Source organism: Triticum dicoccoides, chromosome 2A (assembly GCF_002162155.2).
Source record: "Triticum dicoccoides isolate Atlit2015 ecotype Zavitan chromosome 2A, WEW_v2.0, whole genome shotgun sequence".
NCBI classification, from domain to species: Eukaryota; Viridiplantae; Streptophyta; class Magnoliopsida; order Poales; family Poaceae; genus Triticum; species Triticum dicoccoides.
In genome coordinates, this window is record NC_041382.1 from 165,881,428 (window position 1) to 165,900,925 (window position 19,498).

Sequence of the window (19,498 nt, forward strand, 5' to 3'; positions counted from 1 at the left end):
GCATACCGCGTGCGGCTCACCTAGGCGAAAAGTTCGGCAAGATCACGGAGTCCAAAGTTGATCACCCAATTTTCTGCAGACCCGGAAAGAGAAAAAAGCGGAGGAGAAAACGAGGCAGCGAGGAGCGGACGGGGCAAAGAAGCGTCGAGAAACGCACCACCACCCCCAACCGACCCCCCGCATCGTCCGTACCGGCCGGTGGATAGAGCCATAGAGGGATCTCCGATCTCGGCCCTCCTGGCCAACACCGCCCCGCGCGACGAGTCCATCGCGAGCCCGGCATCCTCTCGACGGCAAAACCTAGCCTCCCCGCCGCGTCCCGTCGGATCGCGTCCGTCCCCGAGCGGAGGAGGAGGAGGCGGGCGCCCTAGGAGGGGCATCCCGAGGTAGTCGTGGCGCTGTTCCGCGGCTGCTTCTCGTTCGGGTCGGCGGGGCGGAGAAGGCCCGCGGCCTCGCCCTTGCCATCGCCGCCGCGCGTGACCGCCGCATCGGCATCGGACGACGGCGCCAAGATGAAGGGCCTCTTCAAGTCGAAGCCGCGGACGCCGGCCGACGTGGTGCGGCAGACGCGTGAGCTCCTCATCTACGTGGACCTCCACGCCGGCTCACGCGGCGCCGACCCCAAGCGAGAGGAGGAGAAGGTGAGATCGAATCCGGCCGGCCTTCCTGTTTCGATGCCCCGTCCCTGCCCACCGATTTGGCTCGGATCGCGCATGGGAGTGGAAGCTTTTTATCCCTTGCTTGGTTTGGCCTGATTTGTGCCTCCGCACTCTTATTTCTATGAGCGTTGCAGCGGGTGGAACGTTGCTGCTTGCGTGACCGCTATGTATTATTCGTCGCTGCTCGATTTGCTGCTATTTAGGCCGTTGTAGGACTTAACTAGCTTACTTCATTATAATCTATATGATGATTACATGACTGTAGCATATTAAAAGGGGCTGGTTCAGGGAATTCAGGAAGATACGTTTTTTGGTATATGAGCATAACTAAGTTACTTAATTAGGATAATGTTGCAGATGGGGCATGTGATAGATGGTAGGCGGTTTACTCGTCGTACATAAATTCAATGTATGCTTACAATTTTGGTATATGAGCTGCAAGTCAATTGCGATAATATTTTAGATGGGGCATGTGATAGATGGTAGGCGGTTTACTCGTCATTCATAAATTCAATGTATGCTTACAATTTTGGTATATGAGCTGCAAGTCAATTGCGATAATATTTTAGATGGGGCATGTGATAGATGGTAGGCGGTTTACTCGTTATTCATAAATTCAATGTATGCTTACAATTTTGGTATATGAGCTGCAAGTCAATTACGATAATGTTGCGGACGGGCATGAGATAGATGTTCGATGGCTTGCTTGCCATCATTAATAAATTCATAATTCGATGTATGCTTCTTGTTACCGTACATTCGACGTAGGAAGTAAGCAGGATTGTGCAGCAAGAGTGAACGCCAAGCTTCTAAATTAGGACCCTCTTATCTGGGGAGCGTTCGCTTGGAGGGGTGGCATTGCGAACATTTTGATGGCATTTTTAGTTGGTCTGGGGTGGCAGTTTCTTCAGAACAGCATTTCATTTTCTGGAATGAAGGCTCAAAACTGCCATCCTCCCAGAAAATGCCATGTTGTTCTGAAGAAACTGCCACCCTCGATACAACTGAAACTGCCATGAAAAACGTTCGAAATCCCATGCTTTCCTGGCGAACGGCCGCCAGTTAGCTTTTCCGCTAAATTGTGGGTCATGTAGTGGTCATGCCACTCAGCAAGAGCAGGGCGAGCAGAGTGGTCGGAGGTTCTGGTGAGTACATAGATTGACATGGCAGCAGCTCTCTGCATGACGTGGTACAAGGAACCTCCAAACGGTGTCGTGGGCATTCCATAGGCGCCACATCCCAACAGCAAAGGGGGAGGGATCTAGGAAATGAAGCGCTTCACTGCGATCATACAATTAAGATTACACTTGGATAGTGAAAGTGGGATCAGTGGTGGTACATAGATCGTAGGTCAGAAAGAAGTCATGGAGGCAGAGGCTAGAGCCAGTTCTGTTTCATCAACTGTCTCCCTCCACACAGCTTCCCTTCTGTGCTGTTGTAGCTGATGTACATGGGCCACAAGCTAGCTCTTCAGCCCAATTGCTGCGAAACCGTGCAGCCCAACATACATTACCATGCCCGTGAGACTTCTCTAGTGAGCTGCTGACTGTGGGCACACAATAGGGCTAACTATGAAATTATTAATCTGCAACACTAAACTATCTCAACTTAAGTAATGCTTCTTCGGGTCAGCTTCACGAGGAGTAATAACAAAGGTGCAACCACCCTGATCTATGTCTTAACTCAGCATAAAAATCTTTACTTGAGCAATGAATGTCTTCTTGGAGTAATAGTAGTGATAGTCTTTTGAAGAAGATATTATTTTGAATATGTGCTAGCACATGGCCATTTGATTGCTCTGATTTTATGCATTACGCGGAACTTTGGTATTCTTCTCAAATTGTTCTGACAATAATACTTCTCGACTCAAATGATATGTTCTTGTATACTAACTGCAGCTTACATTATGTTTACGCAGATGGCAGAATTAAGCAAAAATATAAGGGATTTGAAGTGTATTCTGTATGGCAACGGCGAACAGGAGCCTGTCACTGAAGCTTGCGTGCAATTGACCCAAGAATTCTTCAGAGAGAACACTTTACGATTATTAATTATGTGTGTTCCGAAAGTAAACCTGGAGGTATTTAACTTGATTTTGTATTTTTAGATCATGACAAGAGTATATAAATATTTTATTCAATAGATAACTTTATTGTTATTATTCGGATGTCTTAATCTCATAGATAACATTTATTTGCACTTTGGATTGTTGCAGGCAAGGAAAGATTCTACTCAAATTGTTGCAAATTTGCAACGACAGCAAGTCAACTCAAGGATACTTGCATCTGAATACCTTGAGGCAAATAAAGATCTTTTGGACACCTTAATTTCTGGGTAAGTCCTAATAAGTAAATAAAAGCTACACAGCGGTGCTTCCTTTAAAAGAATGTTTCTTTCCCGAATCTTGATTTTTTATCTTCCTATTTTTATTTTGTGCTTGTTACTGCTGCTTGGGCGCTTGCATTGACCTTCATGGCTCCATGTGACTGAAAGCTGCGTGCTTCCGTGCTCCATATATCACACTTTTAACTTAATAAATCAGAATGACCAAATGAAGACGCATAATATTGTTTCCTTTAAATTTGAAGTCATACCATCGGATGCATGTATTCTTCTGGTATTTATGAAATACCCCCTCCGTCTCAAAATAAGTGTTTCAACTCTGTACTAACTCTAATACAAAGTTGTACTAAGTTTGAGACACTTATTTTGGGATACTCCCTCCGTCCGGAATTACTTGTCATCAAAATGAATGAAAATGGATGTATCTAAAACTAAAATACATCTACATACATCCATTTCAATGACAAGTATTTCCGGACGGAGGGTTTATTACTAAATATAATTTAGCGAATGTTTATGCCCCCATTAGTTCTTTTGTGGCTTGTGTCACATGATCAGTCAGTAACTGACATTCACGGCCATCTCACAGAAATAGTACTGGGATGATTGTCGAAGTTTGATCTAGCTTGAATTCCTTTGGATTCATGTTCTATTCTATTTTCATGTATCAGGCTACATGATACATGATGCTAGTGTCTTTATATTTTTGAGACATAAAATTTGGCAATACATTTGCGAAGTAAGCAACTCATCTACCAAATGTGGCCAGTTTTGGGAAGTTGCTTTGGTTATATGGTTATTGTTTCCAACTATTGCTTCTGTTTTGTTAATAACTTTTGTAATACTGTTGCTTGATTCATTTATTTCTTGACCTCACAGGTACGAGGATACAGAGGTTGCTTTACATTATGGTGCAATGTTGAGGGAATGTATTCGCCATCAGAGTATTGCAAGGTGCCATTACTGGATTGGAATGTTGACATAACTGTATAAACCCATCACACATATACCTATCAACCAAGATCCGTAGGATGAAGGCTTCTTTTATGGGAGCAATACAGGATAACTCTAATGGTATCTACATTATAATAGCAATTTAGAGAGCCCAAAAGAAAGCCAGGCACAAGACACCGAAAAAGCTTTTATAAGTTGACCCCACCACTACAAAATTCTTAAGATATTTATAAAGAGGTCGAAATATGCATTCCACATTATCCACACGTACCCTTTTTTGTTGGAAAGGGTCACGGAGCACACTAGAGTTACTACCCACGAATTGAAAACTGAAAATGTATGTCGCAGACCCCTTTACGGTATACCTGTGGCTGCAAACTTTGGAGGCTGTTTTTGTGTTGGTACTTCATGCACTATATATAAAAAGTTTCGAGGGATATGTGTCAACACCATTAGAAGACAGCAGTGCATATCTAACGCCAAGGTCCTGTTGTGTGAATGGTTCTTGTATGCATGTAAAAGCAGTACCTCGCAGACATGGCGAGCTTTTGTAGTGTGATCTGGTTGATATTGGAAGTGTTTTTTGAGCTCCATTCTTCTCCAGAATAGTATATGCACTTAACAGAGCTGTATGAATTGCGAGTTGCAGAAATGATGCTTGATTATCAAAGTATTTGTTCATTGACAGGTATGTTCTAGAGTCTGATCACATGAAGAAGTTCTTTGACTATATACAAATTCCAAATTTTGACATAGCATCAGATGCTTCTGCAACCTTCAAGGTGACTTGCTTTTTCATTTCCTGCTGTTTGCTTCAAATATTGAATTATGAATTAAACAGAACTTGTGTTTGCTCAGACATTTAACCGCCTTTGAGCATTATTGCTTCTGACATCTTTCAGTTTTTTGCTATGCATAGTAATGAGCATTGATAAAATATCAATCTCATTGTTATCACTGTTACTTTGATAAGTATTCAAAAAATATATGGAAATTGATTGGGTGCCCAGTGGATGCCGTGCCCTGCACACACGGTGCGTTGGGTGTGGGTGGATGAGAATGAATGGAGACGCATGTAATAAGCATGGCAGACTGTTATCACCAGAAAATAACAGCACAAACCCATACACAATCATTATGACCTGGAAATGGTACACATGTACAGGTCGCATCCACGGAGTTAAATTTAAACTTTGAAATTGTGTGTGAGAGAGGCGTTGGTGCTGCGCTTGGAGGCAGGGCACCTCTCTCATAGCTCGTCAATAGAGCGGAAGCACGTACATTCACAGCAGCTACATGCGTATATACTTGAGCACGTGCGTGTGCTACATGTTGAGCCAAGGTCATGAGCGCATGTGGCGTACTGGCGTTTGACATGCTGAAGCACAGTGACATGCATGTGCATGGGCACATATACGCACAAGCTACATGGGCACAACACAACTCCATGAGACGTACACATCCATTCACACAGAGTACAAGAGGACACACATATGCTCCATGGGCATGTATAAGCTCCATGGACACACTGCATCAATACACACGTAACTGTCCATGACACGCACGCACGTTGGTCTGACATAATTTGCATTTCTCTGGTCTATGATTTATCCATGGTGGGTCGTTCATGCATGTGTGCAAACAATATAGCTGCGCCACTTGTCCGGGCTTGCCATGCAGCCTGGCACGCGGTGGGCGCTGAGGTAGTCGGTGTGACCCAACTATCTCTGATGTGGCAGGAGTTTGGCCATTAATGGCCCGACCTGCCGACGCCCCACCTAATCGCTCCGGGCATGGTACTAGCAACATACAACACCATGCCCCCTCGGGCACCAGATAAGGTAGCGCTGTTGCTTGTTTGGTGTGGCACAATTGGCAGCTGTTGCCGTTTCAAGAAGCCATACTTTTGGAAAAACAGTTAAGCTGACTTGCTTTATCCACCCAACTTGTATCTTAGCCCTGCCAAGGATCATACAAGATGACAAAACTATATTGGCAAGGAATGACTTGACGAGTTCAAAGTTCCGAATAAAATATGGGAACATGTTGGCTTGGGTAGTTCTTAATTTTACATCCGCATTTGTGTTCCTCCTCAGATATTCACATATGGTTTTTTGCATTCATTCTCTTCTACTTGGAACAGGAACTTCTGACAAGGCATAAAGCAACCGTGGCGGAATTTCTTTCGAAGAACTATGACTGGGTCAGTACGCATTATCATTAAACTATATGCCATTAATTTACAGTATTGTATTCTACATCGTATTTCATGCCTTGGTCAGTGCCAAATTGTCAATGAGATTATTTCTGTGTATTTGCCATTAATGAATGTTCATGAACGATATGGTTCTTTATAATGCTCTCTTCATGTCATGGACATTTCGTGGATCATATGCAATTGAATGGCATTTCCTCAGTCTATAAGCTGGCTGGATTAGTAGCTTATTTTGCTATTATGATGCATTTGATGATAAGTTTCTGTTATGCATATGTAATAAATGCTATCATGCGGCATAGTTCGTACATAGTTTCTGCATTCTGTTTGGCCTCATTTGATTCTTTAGGCCCCTTTAGGATGTTTGTAGTGTTTCCACTCGTAAACAAATTACAATTATAAATTACTTGTCCCAACAAATACCGTTGGATACGGCTATATTTTCATTCCTCTGCAAAAATGGTGTTTGGGAATGAAACAATGTTGCAGCTTTTTCCCCGATCCCAAAACCTTGCCTCTTTCTCCCCAAATGGGCGGTGTGCTGTTTGCCTCGCCGAGCTCGTGAGTAACTTGAGACTGATCAGGTGGAGCCTGTCCTTTCTCAGAAAAAAAATCAAGAGCTCCCGAGCAGTTTATTACTTTACGGGTGTAATCAGGGAACACTGTTTTTTGGGCTGGTTCAAAATTAGCCATCCAAAAACGTTTTTAGGCTTTCCTGTTTCTTTTTTCAGCTCTGTAAAATTACACTGGTATTGGTACCTCTATGCCAAACAGGGCCTTATCCTTTTTCCTTTTCCTCAGTTCTTTGCAGAATTCAACTCTAGGCTGCTTTCATCATCCAACTACATAACAAAAAGGCAGGCTATCAAGGTATTACTATTTTGTGTGTAGTGGCGGTAAAATTACACTAATTTTGTATGTAGTGGCGGTACTGTTTACCATCATTCTGCATTTGCTATATATTGTGCTTTTCTGTTAAAAGTTATAGTGTGTATTGTTCAGCATGCCTGACTAGTGTCAGTACTCGGTAGACTGTATGCCAAAATGCTCTCTGTAGCTTGCATGCCTTCAATCATCATTCAAATTAGCTTGCGGTGAGCTTTCATGAACCGTTTCCTGTCCTGATAGTAGCAACCAGGAACATCTCGGTTCTTGGAGTGAACTGCTGCACAGCAAGATAACTGAAAGTTGAAAATTGTGGTAAAAGTCTGTTTGATTTTTCTGATTCAAATTGAAACTTTCAATTTAAAATATACTCCCTCCGTCCCAAAATTCTTGTCTTAGATTTGTCTAAATACAGATGTATCTAATTACGATTTAGTGTTAGATACATCCGTATCTAGACAAATCTAAGACAAGAATTTTGGGACGGAGGGAGTATTAGCTAGAAGAATCAGTACCAACTAGCCTAGTACCAACTAGCAAGATCCCACACACAGCCTATTCCAGGTTCTACTCCCAGAACAGGCAGTAATGAGGCATGTTCAGCCTTTCAATTTTTGGAGCTGTGGGACCCACATGGCAGAGATGTACAGTACTCCCTCCATCCCGTAATGTAAGACGTTTCTTGACTCTAGTGTAGTGTCAAAAAACGTCTTACATTATGGGACGGAGGGAGTAGTTAGCAAAAAAGGCAGGGCGGAGATAGTCCCCTCCGCACCAAGGGAATAAAGGCGTTGCCATTTGCCACTGGCATGTTGTGTTTTGTTCATGGTTTATCAGCTTTCAAAAACAAACATTTTGTCTGGCATTTTACTGGGATCCACTGAAAACGTCCAAAATTCTGACACCTACTTACCGTTAGGTTTTATTTAGCCGTATTAATTTATTTTCATATATCATTATTAGTTTATTGAGTATCTTGTATACATTTTCTATTGAATAAATTTTCAGTTTTAATATTTTTGTTTTCTTCCAGCTGTTGGGAGATATGCTCCTTGATAGATCAAATTCTGCAGTCATGATGCGATATGTTGGTTCAAAGGATAATCTTATGATTCTGATGAATCTTTTAAGGGTAAGTTTGCTGCATTTATAACCTGTAAAAGTTTCAGCGTGCAACTTCTAATGTCATCATCCATGCCAGGAGGTTGCTGTTTAAAGCACATCCTAGCCTGTATTGGCTGATATTAACAAACATCCCCAATCCAACATATTATCATTGTATCTTTTCTATACTGTCCTTGCATATCCTTGGATCTGATATATCCAATATACAGCTATCCTGAAGCTGATCTGAATATGCTAGGCCTTAGGCATTTATGCATCGAAAGTTAAATTCCAAAGAAATGATAAAAACTTCCGTCATTTTTTCTGTTCGAAGGAATGCATGGAAACAGGTTTCACAATCTTATTTTGATTTTTTTTGTGAACTTCTTTGATCTAGTCTCTGAAGGGCTACCGGTACTCGTTTCCTTCCAGTTTTCACTTATTCACGAAGTTTTCATGTGTAGCTGGTTAGTCTTTTTTCTTTAAACTTCACAAAATCACCATGTCATAGATAATTCCTTTGATGTGTCAGTTGCCTCTTGTATTGAAATCAGAACTCCAAACAATATTAGCTGGAGTAGACTAGCATTGGGCTTATAAGTTGGCATCCATTAATTTCACTGGGATTTCTGCTCGAAACCTAGGGAATATAAATGGTCCTTGCTGGGTTATGAGAACTTTTCTCCCCAAGATCTATTATAGAATGTTGCTTATGTTCCTGCCGGTTGTGGGTTGTCCTGTGATTCAACGAATGATGGAACTTCAAAGAATAAAGATATGATGTACTTGTTATTGTCACGAACCAAATGTTGTTTTAACAGGATTCTTTGGTCATATAAAGCTACATTACCGTTCAGTTGCACGAATTTCATTCAGATGCTCATAGTTGAAATGCAGATCAGCACCTTACTGTGTCGTTGCATGATTATCTGTCAATATTACTGTGTTGTCAATTTGCTTATTGTTTTCTCAAAAATTTCAGGACTCGAGCAAAAATATTCAAATAGAATCTTTTCATGTGTTCAAGGTGGGTACTGACATCGTAAATAATCTGGCTCCTGTAAATATTTGTTGTTTGTACTCATGCTGATTATCATGTTGCTACATATTTCAGCTATTTGCTGCAAATAAAAACAAACCAGCTGAGGTTGTGAACATACTAGTCACAAATCGAAGCAAGCTTCTTCGATTTTTTGCCGGATTCAAAACTGACAAAGGTAGTTGCATGCTTGTCTGTACTTATGTCTGCACCTGTTTTCTGTGGTTCAGTTTTATTTTGAGCTTATCAGCTCGTATACGTTATTACCTCAATTGAGCCTTTGCTTATTCTAGGATTTAGTTTTTGCTTGTAACAACTCCCCATGAACTGATAGGTCGTTTACGATTTTGTAGAGGATGAGCAGTTTGAGGCAGACAAGGAGCAGGTCATAAAGGAGATATCAGCATTGTAACTTCCCTGATGTAGCTTGCGGAAGATTACAAGTTAGGCCTTGCTTAAAGTGGCCTCTCGTGGATTACTGTATTTACCTCACCATGAGAGGCTCTTGCATGGATCCACCGTAATATTTATTAGCGAAGCTGTTTGTGTAATAATAGACTTCTGTGTGTTATTATGTTGGAGTCAAGCAACGGCATGATTATAACTGATGCTGCTACGAGGATGTGATGCTATTTATATGGTTTTGTGGTTGGTCCGAAATTGGGACAGGCGTTTTACCTTATGTTTGGGGTCCTGGCCTTATTTTAAGACACCTGGATCCTTTCATGTACATTATTCTGACATGAGAAGCCTATTGGGGGCCCGGATAGTACTAGACCGATCTAAATTGTGTTGGATCTGTTAGATGTAAAATGAGAGACAGTAGACAGATGTAGAAGTGAACAATTGTCTTTATTAATGATTGATTACAGGTATACAGCCCCGAGGGGATGCATCGAACAGACGCGAGGGTCCGGAGAGATGCGAACGAACAGTCACGCCCTTCGTGTATGGGCGGCTAGGGATAGGGCGCTGATCTGCGCCAGCTCCACCGGTCTGCCTGCGTCCGTTGGATTCATCCATAACATTAGGGCCTCTTTTGGTTCATGGGATAGTATTATCGTAGGAATAGGAATTTTGTAGGAAATGAGATGACATCTCAAATTCTATGAGTAGGAATAGGAAACGAAATATTATTTAGTTGACAGCAAATGAATTTTTTCATTGAGTTTAGGCTCATTTTTATTTTCCTATGAAATGTGGAGGATAGCAACCAATCTTATGTAGGAATAGGAATCCATTCCTATGAACCAAAGGGATTTAAAAGAAAAAAATCTTATAAGAATCATATCCTCTAGAATTCCTATAAAATTCCTCCAAACCAAAGGAGGACTAGATCTGTCTCCTTTCAGTCATGATTGTCTCTCAGTCCCGCATCTCGCACGCGTACATGAAAAATAAAGATGCATCCACCTTCTTTTCAACTGCTCACGCACAACTCTCTCCCATGCGTCTTCCCATGTTTCTACGCACTGACGATTGCAACACCCCATGGCACAGGTTCCAGCTCTGTGTGCAAGTGGTACCAACACCCTGCGCTAGTCGAAAAAAATGGCCACTCGTCGTTGTAGCATTCGCGATTGGCGTCGCAGCTTTCTGCGTCATCGGTCGAAGCTTTTTGAGTTGCCGTTTGCAGCTTCTGCCAACGCCGGTCATATGTGGAAAAATGGGAGGAGTATGATATTTGATATGATGCCAAGACTCCTGCAAACCTAGTGGGAAAAATAAGGAGAAAATATTGCAACATACAATAGTTATCGTCTCATTTAACTCAATATGCGAGAACCATACCAATTACATGAACATATTTATGACATGTGGAAGTTGGTAGAGACTTTATGAACAAATCAGTCACATGGTTTGACTTGCAAGATATGCAATATAACGATATTGCTTATCACGTAACCTGTTTGCATCCAAGCAACACAAGCAACATTATCTTTGAGATAATGGTTGGTGGATGTAGCCACGAGGTCTGTTTCGAAGGCTCTCATGAGATGGCTATCACATAGCAGGAACCCAAACCTTGTCTATGATCTGACATAGTAGGGGGATCTGATCGATGTATCCAATGATATTGGTGTCCAGATTTATCTGAAACTGAAAGATAAGGACAAAATGTTCGATGCCTTGACGATATCCAAAGATATTCTTGAGCCCCAACCAATTATGTGTGGTGGGTCCAATGGCACTAGGATGTGAAACTATATGTCCCAATATCGCATTCCCATCAAGTCATGGTTTTAATGGATCTTTCTCTACGTCTAGAGGACGAAGCGATGCGAGTTATGGATGCATAAAATTTGGCCATGATGAATTTCTTCAATATATTTTGGATATAGACAACATGGTGTACCATAATGTATGATTGAAGGTGCTCGAGGTTTTACCCACATCCTTCATCTCAAATTCCGTCATTTAGATGATCACATGCTTAACATGTGTGGATAACATCAGTGTAGGAGTAATCCTTGTGAATAAGGAACTCACTACATCGATTGTACCAAAATATACCGACAACAATAAGCCGTATAGTGACTTACTAATTTTACACAATGTATGTTTTATTTTGCATTTCGATCCAGAAGTGAGATTCCAACGGGAACCATCTATGTCTGAATCTAATGATCCACATGAATATGTAATCACTACACCTATCAAATGCATAGATATATGATTTTGTACTGCAATGATATAAGTTATCGAAAAGAGACTCCACCTCTAAAGAATAGTTGGGTATCTGCGTGAACCCTTGTGCTACAATACTTGCTCTGTGTTTCACCACCTCGTTGTTCTCAATTCTGCTTCCAGAAGAAAACTGGTGTAGGTATTGCTTATGAATACCTTCCCATTATTGAGCAAGATTATTTATACCTAGATTATACCCGTTGCTTGAGTTCAGTCTGAGTGTTGTTCATACTTTGCCATGGCCATGGTCTTAGGGTCTGAATCATTTGAAAGGTTTTGCAATCTAGTTGAGAAATGTACGTCGACAATTGTAGACTTCCGATTATATGTTTCTCTAGAATCTTATATCGATATATAGTTGATGGAAACATCGTTACCCATGGTGACTGCTCGCGATTTCCTAATACAGTTGAGTCGGGTATTCCGATGTCCCGATCAATGTGCGCACTATGACCTGCGTTGGTGGAGGTTTCCCATCTACTAGGTGTATGCTACCCATTAATTAGGTGTTTGTTAACGTGAAGTTGACTTGCATTTACTGATTCAGAGGCCTCAATACCCTTGCTTGCGAGAAGTCGAATCCTGATGTACTTTTTCCATACATCTCCTCCTGTTGCTTCGAACGGGGAGTGGAGTAGATTTTGTTGGTACCTTCACTCTTTTCAGGCATTTTTTGCAGGATTGTAGGATTGTGTGACACCTTTATAGTCAGTAAATGAATTAGGCAGGTTATTTGCAATGTGTTGCAAATCTTCTGAACTCATGGGTCAGATCTTTGAGTGCATGGATTTGAGGTAGAAATGTGTTGAATATTCCAATAATTTCCTGGCATTCTTTATGGTACTTGAAATCTCCCCCTAATGCCTGGAAAAGTTCACCATTGAATCAACATACTGGCCTTGAATAACTCCCCATGTAAGGGGCTTGAGGTATTGATGGCAATACAGTTATCCCTAACATAGATCCCAAATATATGTTGAGGGGCCAATGATATATGCGGGGGTGGTGATATCGGTATGTAGCCGAGTTACCGCAGATTGCGAAATACTTGGTAGATTTCCATGTATCAAAGATAGAGGGGAATAATATTATGCAGTTTGGTCACGAGCGTGTAAAACTACATAAATCCAACGTAAAGTTAGTAAGTTGCAATTCCAGAGTAAAGATAATGCAATGAGCTTAACTCTTTGGATAAAGGATTCTACCAAACCATTTTGAGTCTAGACATTGGCACAAAGTGCTAAGCTTCTATCCTACGGCCATATTAAAGGCACGACGGAGAATTATGCAATGTTGCCCATTTGATTTGCTTGAAATCGATGGTCAGGATAATCAACAAATGGTTTTCATGTGGATAAAGACACACTTGAGACCATCATGTAGATGTGTCTTTTAAAACCATGGAATACCCGAATAGTCTAGTCAATAGTTGGGAAGAGCCACTTACCTTGACTTGATGCATTCAAGGAGTTTGAGTGGTTCAGCGTAGACTTTAAGGTGCACGAGCCTTAAAATTAGCTTCCCTGCATCACATGTAGTGCGAAAATCCAAATATTGTTAGAATTTGGCATCATAATAGTATAACCAATGGAATTGCTGATAGTTTTTGTTTCAACCCAATATCACGATGACCAAGGCGAGTATGCCAACTTTGTCATGCAGAAGACATTCTGGAAAACTATCTTGTACGCAACATGCGCTACGGGTTGTGTAGTATGTGTAGTACAATCTAGAGGATAAGGAGATAATGTGTTTGCCATATCCGTACATGGTGAAGAGAAAATATTCCTCTCTGTTGTCATCATAAGTTCCGCTATGGAAACTATTTTGATGGATATCTCCATAGTTCATTAGGGTATGAGTTGAACCGGGACACAATAAAGCATCCTTGATGGTACTCGAGTACCCATAGGGATAGTAAATATGACCCGAGTTGAGCCAACAATTACCTCATCGCGTATAGCGATTTCAAAATATCTCATTCTCTCTCAACAAGAGTGGAAACATTTTACTTCCCTGAGTTCTGGTGCATATATCTACAATACACATATCATCTTTCATCAGATTGACCCCCATAGAAATCTATATATAGACTTGAGGATTCTCAATATGAAAATCACTTCAGATATATAGAATACATACAAATGTATTGTACCAAAGTGCTGATACAATATATTGTGATATACAATATATGATGACAATAATACTTATGTTCTTATTAGAACAATAGAAATGGACATAAATTATATTGACCACCGAGGAGATTGAGAGACTATTTATAGTCTCCAAACATATCAGTTGAGACATATTCAACCATCACTTTCTCTGTGCCCATAGGGTCCTATCACCGCTAGTGATGTCGTGTTGAAGGTTGAAGTGAGCTTCAAACCTTTTCCCTTGAGGTCATTTGCATCCCAGGGATTTCTAGTACAGAATAACCAAATGCTGAGATCTGGATCGATATAATACCTTACAATGTATAAGGCAACATATTTTTTCTATTAGCGGTGTGCCTCCGACTGGAGGTGGATCCACGGGTCTTGAATTGCACACATTATCCCATGAGACACAAGAGCGATCATGATGCCCATGACCCAGGTGGGGTAGTGGTGGCCATTGAGGGCCAATGCCTCAAATTCTCTAGCCATCACTTACCAGAGATAATTAATTTACACTAGGTAAATTAAAGACCACCATGGTTAGTGTTATAATGAATTTTGAAAAATTAATGAGATTTCAAGAAGTTGGCTTGAAATCATTAGTGTGAATCTCAAATTGCTAAGTATGACACCTTGAAGATAATCTCCAAAATGGAGTAGATCTCGCATCGTATAATTTGATGAAATCAGTAGATACTCACTCGGAATGTCTTATGTCATGACATAGTAAAATGTGCGGGAGAGCACTTTGTAAAGCAATCATAATGTCAAAATGACAAAATGTAAGCTTCAACATTACTGGTGATAATCTGCAAAGCAATAGATCTACACACTACCTTGTATCCCAATACATCAATTTGAAGAATCACTAAGAATTTTGCATCCATATTTGCAAGAAGTTAAAAATCTCAATTGCAAATAGATATAATTAATCTCGACATGTGACATGGAAATATATTACATCAACTTAGGTTCTGGAATACATTGATACTCAACAGAAAACAATACTGAAATATATGTAGTGAATTTAACAGGTCTAAAACAGGAATGAAATCACTGCTAGAACTAACTTATTTGGCTGATGGTCGCCTAAATTTCAAGCGCATGCACATAGGCCACGCAAGGCAGCAATAGCCTAATCAACCCAAGTAGATAAGGTAGAGCGACCAAAGGCAAGAAAAATTTCCCAGCTAATTCGATCCCAAATCCACATCGAGAGAGGCAGAGGACCCCACGACCGACCGACCGCATCACCGGCGGCGAGAGGAACTCCCGTGGCGCTCATCCTCATCGGAAGAGCCTTCACGAAGGAGGGTGCAGGTGAGATGCATTTGGAGGTGCCGTTCCCGAGCTCGAGGGCCACCGAGCTCCATGTGCCAGTGTGTCCGGAGCGGCTACTCGACGGCGGACTCGCCAGCGGAATGCCGAGGGACAAGAGGCAGCGATGAACCCCCGCGCACGGTGAAAGCGGAGGGGTGGCCGGCGTCTGGGACAACAGGCGTGGTGCGACAACATCGACATCGACAACCGTGTGGTTGGAGGAGCCGCCCATGCCCGAACCGAAGACGAAGGAGGACGCGATGGTCGATGCCGAGACGAAGGCTAGTGCGTGGATGGCGGCAACCTCGACGACCGCAAGGGTCAGAGATGGCAGGCGCCGCGGCGCGATGGCGTTGCTTGCGACGTGTGCCACCGTCGGCAACCTCTGGGGCGGCGCGCCGCCTTCGGCCTCAACAACTGCTGGGGTTGGATGCTGCAATGGCGTGACCCCATCTTCTTCATCGTTAATGAGGATGATTCCTTTCTCCAATTGTGCCGCTACGACCAGGTTGGCCATGTTGTGCGCGCTTGAGGGCATCGCCGTCTGGCCGTCCCATATCGCGGGAGGGGCCATGGAGCGTTATAGACGCTTGGCACCGCGCGCCGGAGGGTGATGCACCACAAGGAGCCGCCTCAAACGTCATGCGCCAAGGCGACACTCACTGCTGCCGCTGGCAATGGGCTCGAGCACCAGGCATGGGAAGGGCCTCGCCAGGGCAAGACATGCTTCGTGGCTTCCTGTTTGTGGTAAAGCAAATATTTTGTAGCCATTTATGACCCACAAGTATAGGGGATTAATCGTAGTCCTTTTGATAATTAAGAGTGTCGAACCCAACGAGGTGCGGAAGAAAATGACAAGCGGTTTTCAACAAGGTATTTTCTGCAAGCACTGAAATTATTGGTAACAAGTAGTTTGATAGCAAGGTAATTTGTAACGAGCAACACATAACAATTGTAACAAAGGTGCAGCAAGGTAGCCCAATCCTTTTTATACCAAAGGACAGGCCGGAACTTTCTCTTATAGCAAGCAAAGCGTTCTTGAGGACACATGGGAATTCATCTAGTCACTTTCATCATGTTTGTTTGATTCGCGTTTGTTACTTTGATAATCTGATATGTGGGTGGACCGGTGCTTGGGTGCCATACTTACTTGAACAAGCCTCCCACTTATGATTAACCCCTCTCGCAAGCATCCGCAACTATGAAAGAATAATTAATATAAATCTAACCATAGCATGAAACATATGGGTCCAAATCAGCCCCTTATGGTACAATGCATAAACTATGATTTAAGCTTCTGTCACTCTAGCAACACATCATCTAATTACTACTCCACAATGCCTTCCCTTAGGCCCAAAGATGGTGAAGTGGCATGTTGTGGACATTCACACGACACCACTAAAGGAAGCAACAACATACATATCATCAAAATATAGAACGAATACCAAATTCACATGATTACTAATAACAAGACTTCTCGCTTCTCCTCAAGAACAAAAGTAACTACCCACAAATCATGTTCATGTTCAAGATCAGAGGGGTATTGAATATTATTAAGGATCTGAACATTTAATCTTCCACCAAATAAACCAACTAGCATCAACTACAAGATGTAATCAACACTACTAGCAACCCACATGTACCAATGAGGTTTTGAGACAATGATTGAATACATGAGATGGACTAGGGTTTGAGATGAGATGGTGTTGGTGAAGATGTTGATGAATATTGGTCCTCCCATGATGAGAGGATCGTTGGTGATGATGATGGCTTCGATTTTCCCCTCCCAGAGGGAACTTTTCCTGACGGAATCGCCCCGTCGGAGAGCAAAAGTGCTCCTGCCCAGGTTCTACCTCGAGCTGGCGGCGCTTCATCCCGAAACCTTCCTTCTGATTTTTCTAGGTCAAATAGCACCTTATAGCAGAAGATGGGCTTCAGAGGCCTGCTAGGGGCCCCACAAGCTCGGGAGGCACGCCCTAGTGGCCCCCCAGGCTTGCGGCTGCCTTGTGGGCCCCCTTCTGTTGATTCTTTCGTCAATATTTTTTATATATTCCAAAATAATTCTTCGTCAATTTTCAGGTCATTTGGAGCTGTGCAGAATACGTGTCTCCGGTATATCCCTTTCCAGTCTAGAATTCCAACTGTCGGCAATCTCCGTCTTCATGTGAAACTTGCAAAATAAGAGAGAAAAAGCATAAGAATTGTATCATAAATTGAAATATCAGTCCATAATGCAATAAATATCAATAGGAAAACATGATGCAAAATAGACGTATCAACTCCCCCAAGCTTAGATCTCGCTTGTCCTCAAGCGAAAGCTGATATCGATAATCATGACCACATGTTTAGAGAGAGAGAGAGAGAGGTGTCGATTAAAAAAAATACAGACATGAAAGCATCACAGTCATTATCATAACAACAATGTGTCATCATTAAACTTCTCATGCTAGAGTAACATTTCATTCACAGGCTAAAGTATGAAGCATAAACTTTATTGGAAACTAACAAACTATGATTTCAGTCATTGAAACAATCACAATCCGTCATTTTTTCAAAAAGGGTCTATGTAAGAGCTTTGTTTAGCAAGTTCACATACTCAACTATCATTCAGTCTTGTATGATTGCTGACACTCAAGGCATATTTATAGAGCAAAAGTTTCAGTCAGACACATAGAAAGATATGGGCTTACAGTTTTGCCTCCCAACTTATTTACCTCAAGGGTAATGTCAACAATAATAACTCATGATCACCTACATTCAGGTGGATATATATATATATATATATATATATATATATATATATATATATATATATATATATATATATATATATATATACATATGGATCTATCCACCACATAATGCTTACCACTAAAAAGTACATAGAGAGGAATAGGGATGACCACTATTGACTCTTGCATAAAAACAGATACATGAAAGTAAAAGATAGGCCCTTCGCAGAGGGAAGCAGAGTTTGTCATGCGCCTTTTTGTTTTTGGATGTGGAAGCTCTTATTGTAAAGGAACGTCACTTTATATTGCCCCTTATGATAGCAACCTTCATTATGCGGTTTGTTGCTTTTATTTCTCACCATCACAAGATCGTACAAAGCTTATTTTCCCTTAAAATAAAAGATCATACACATTTAGGAGCAATTTTTGTTGCTTTCTGCATCGATGACAACTTACTTGAAGGATCTTATTCAATCCATAGGTAGATATGATGGACACTCATGGGAAGAAACTGGGTTTAAGGGTTTCAGATGCACAAGTAGTATCTCTACTTAGTGCGAATTTTTGGCTAGCAAAAGATCCTAGAAAAGCACAACATGTTAGAAGATCCATAACAATATAACTTCTATGTGAATATAAATAACCATAACTCACGTTGTCTTCCTTGTCCAACGTTAACTTGATATAGAATAATTGATGGGGGCTCACAATCATACAAGATGTCCAAGATAGTATATTTATATGTGAGACCTCTCTTCCTTCATTACTTTTTCCATGGATTGCACCAATGACCAATGCTATGCTTGTCAACTTCGAACAAATTTTATCAACTATACTTATTTTATGTGAAGTCATTACTCCCCATGGGATTAGCATATGATCTTTTCATTCTTTTATTATTTATTTTTCATTGCTAAGATTGAAACAAGAAAGCAAAGCAAAAACTCAAACTACTCTTTATTATATTACTCGCACATGATTACATAGATGGATAGATAGATCACTAAGCAAGCACTCAAAAATGGATCAAACTAAAACTTTTATTCTTCTAAATCACGAAATAACTAAGGATTGAACTAAAATAGATAATGATGATAAAAGTGGTGGTGATACGATACCGGGGCACCTCCCCCAAGCTTGTCACAAGCTAAGGGGAGTGCCCATACCCGTGTACTCAAGTATCCTTCTTCGGTGATGGTGATGGTGATGAAGTAGTAGGCTTGTCATCCAGTTTCGAAGGCATCGGCTCCCCATCATAAAAAATGAACGTGTCTCCGGGTCGTGAAATTCGCAGCTAAACTCATACCTTTAAACCTGGCCTCATACTCAAAGTTTTTGATTTTGCAAATCATAGATTTGGGCTTGAAGGAAATCAATCATGTCATTGAGCCTGAAGATGG

General features: G+C 41.4%; 1 protein-coding gene across 1 annotated transcript; it reads left to right on the top strand.

The window, feature by feature from the left end:
- The first annotated feature begins 134 nt into the window (after positions 1-134).
- LOC119354008 (putative MO25-like protein At5g47540) lies at positions 135-9,971 on the top strand. Its single transcript, XM_037620717.1, has 11 exons — positions 135-641; positions 2,578-2,739; positions 2,875-2,993; positions 3,882-3,956; positions 4,645-4,738; positions 6,100-6,159; positions 6,973-7,041; positions 8,090-8,188; positions 9,143-9,187; positions 9,275-9,377; positions 9,553-9,971. Exons 1-11 carry the CDS (start codon positions 513-515, stop codon positions 9,609-9,611), a joined length of 1,014 nt encoding a protein of 337 aa, XP_037476614.1. The 5' UTR covers positions 135-512; the 3' UTR covers positions 9,612-9,971.
- Positions 9,972-19,498: the final 9,527 nt, after the last annotated feature.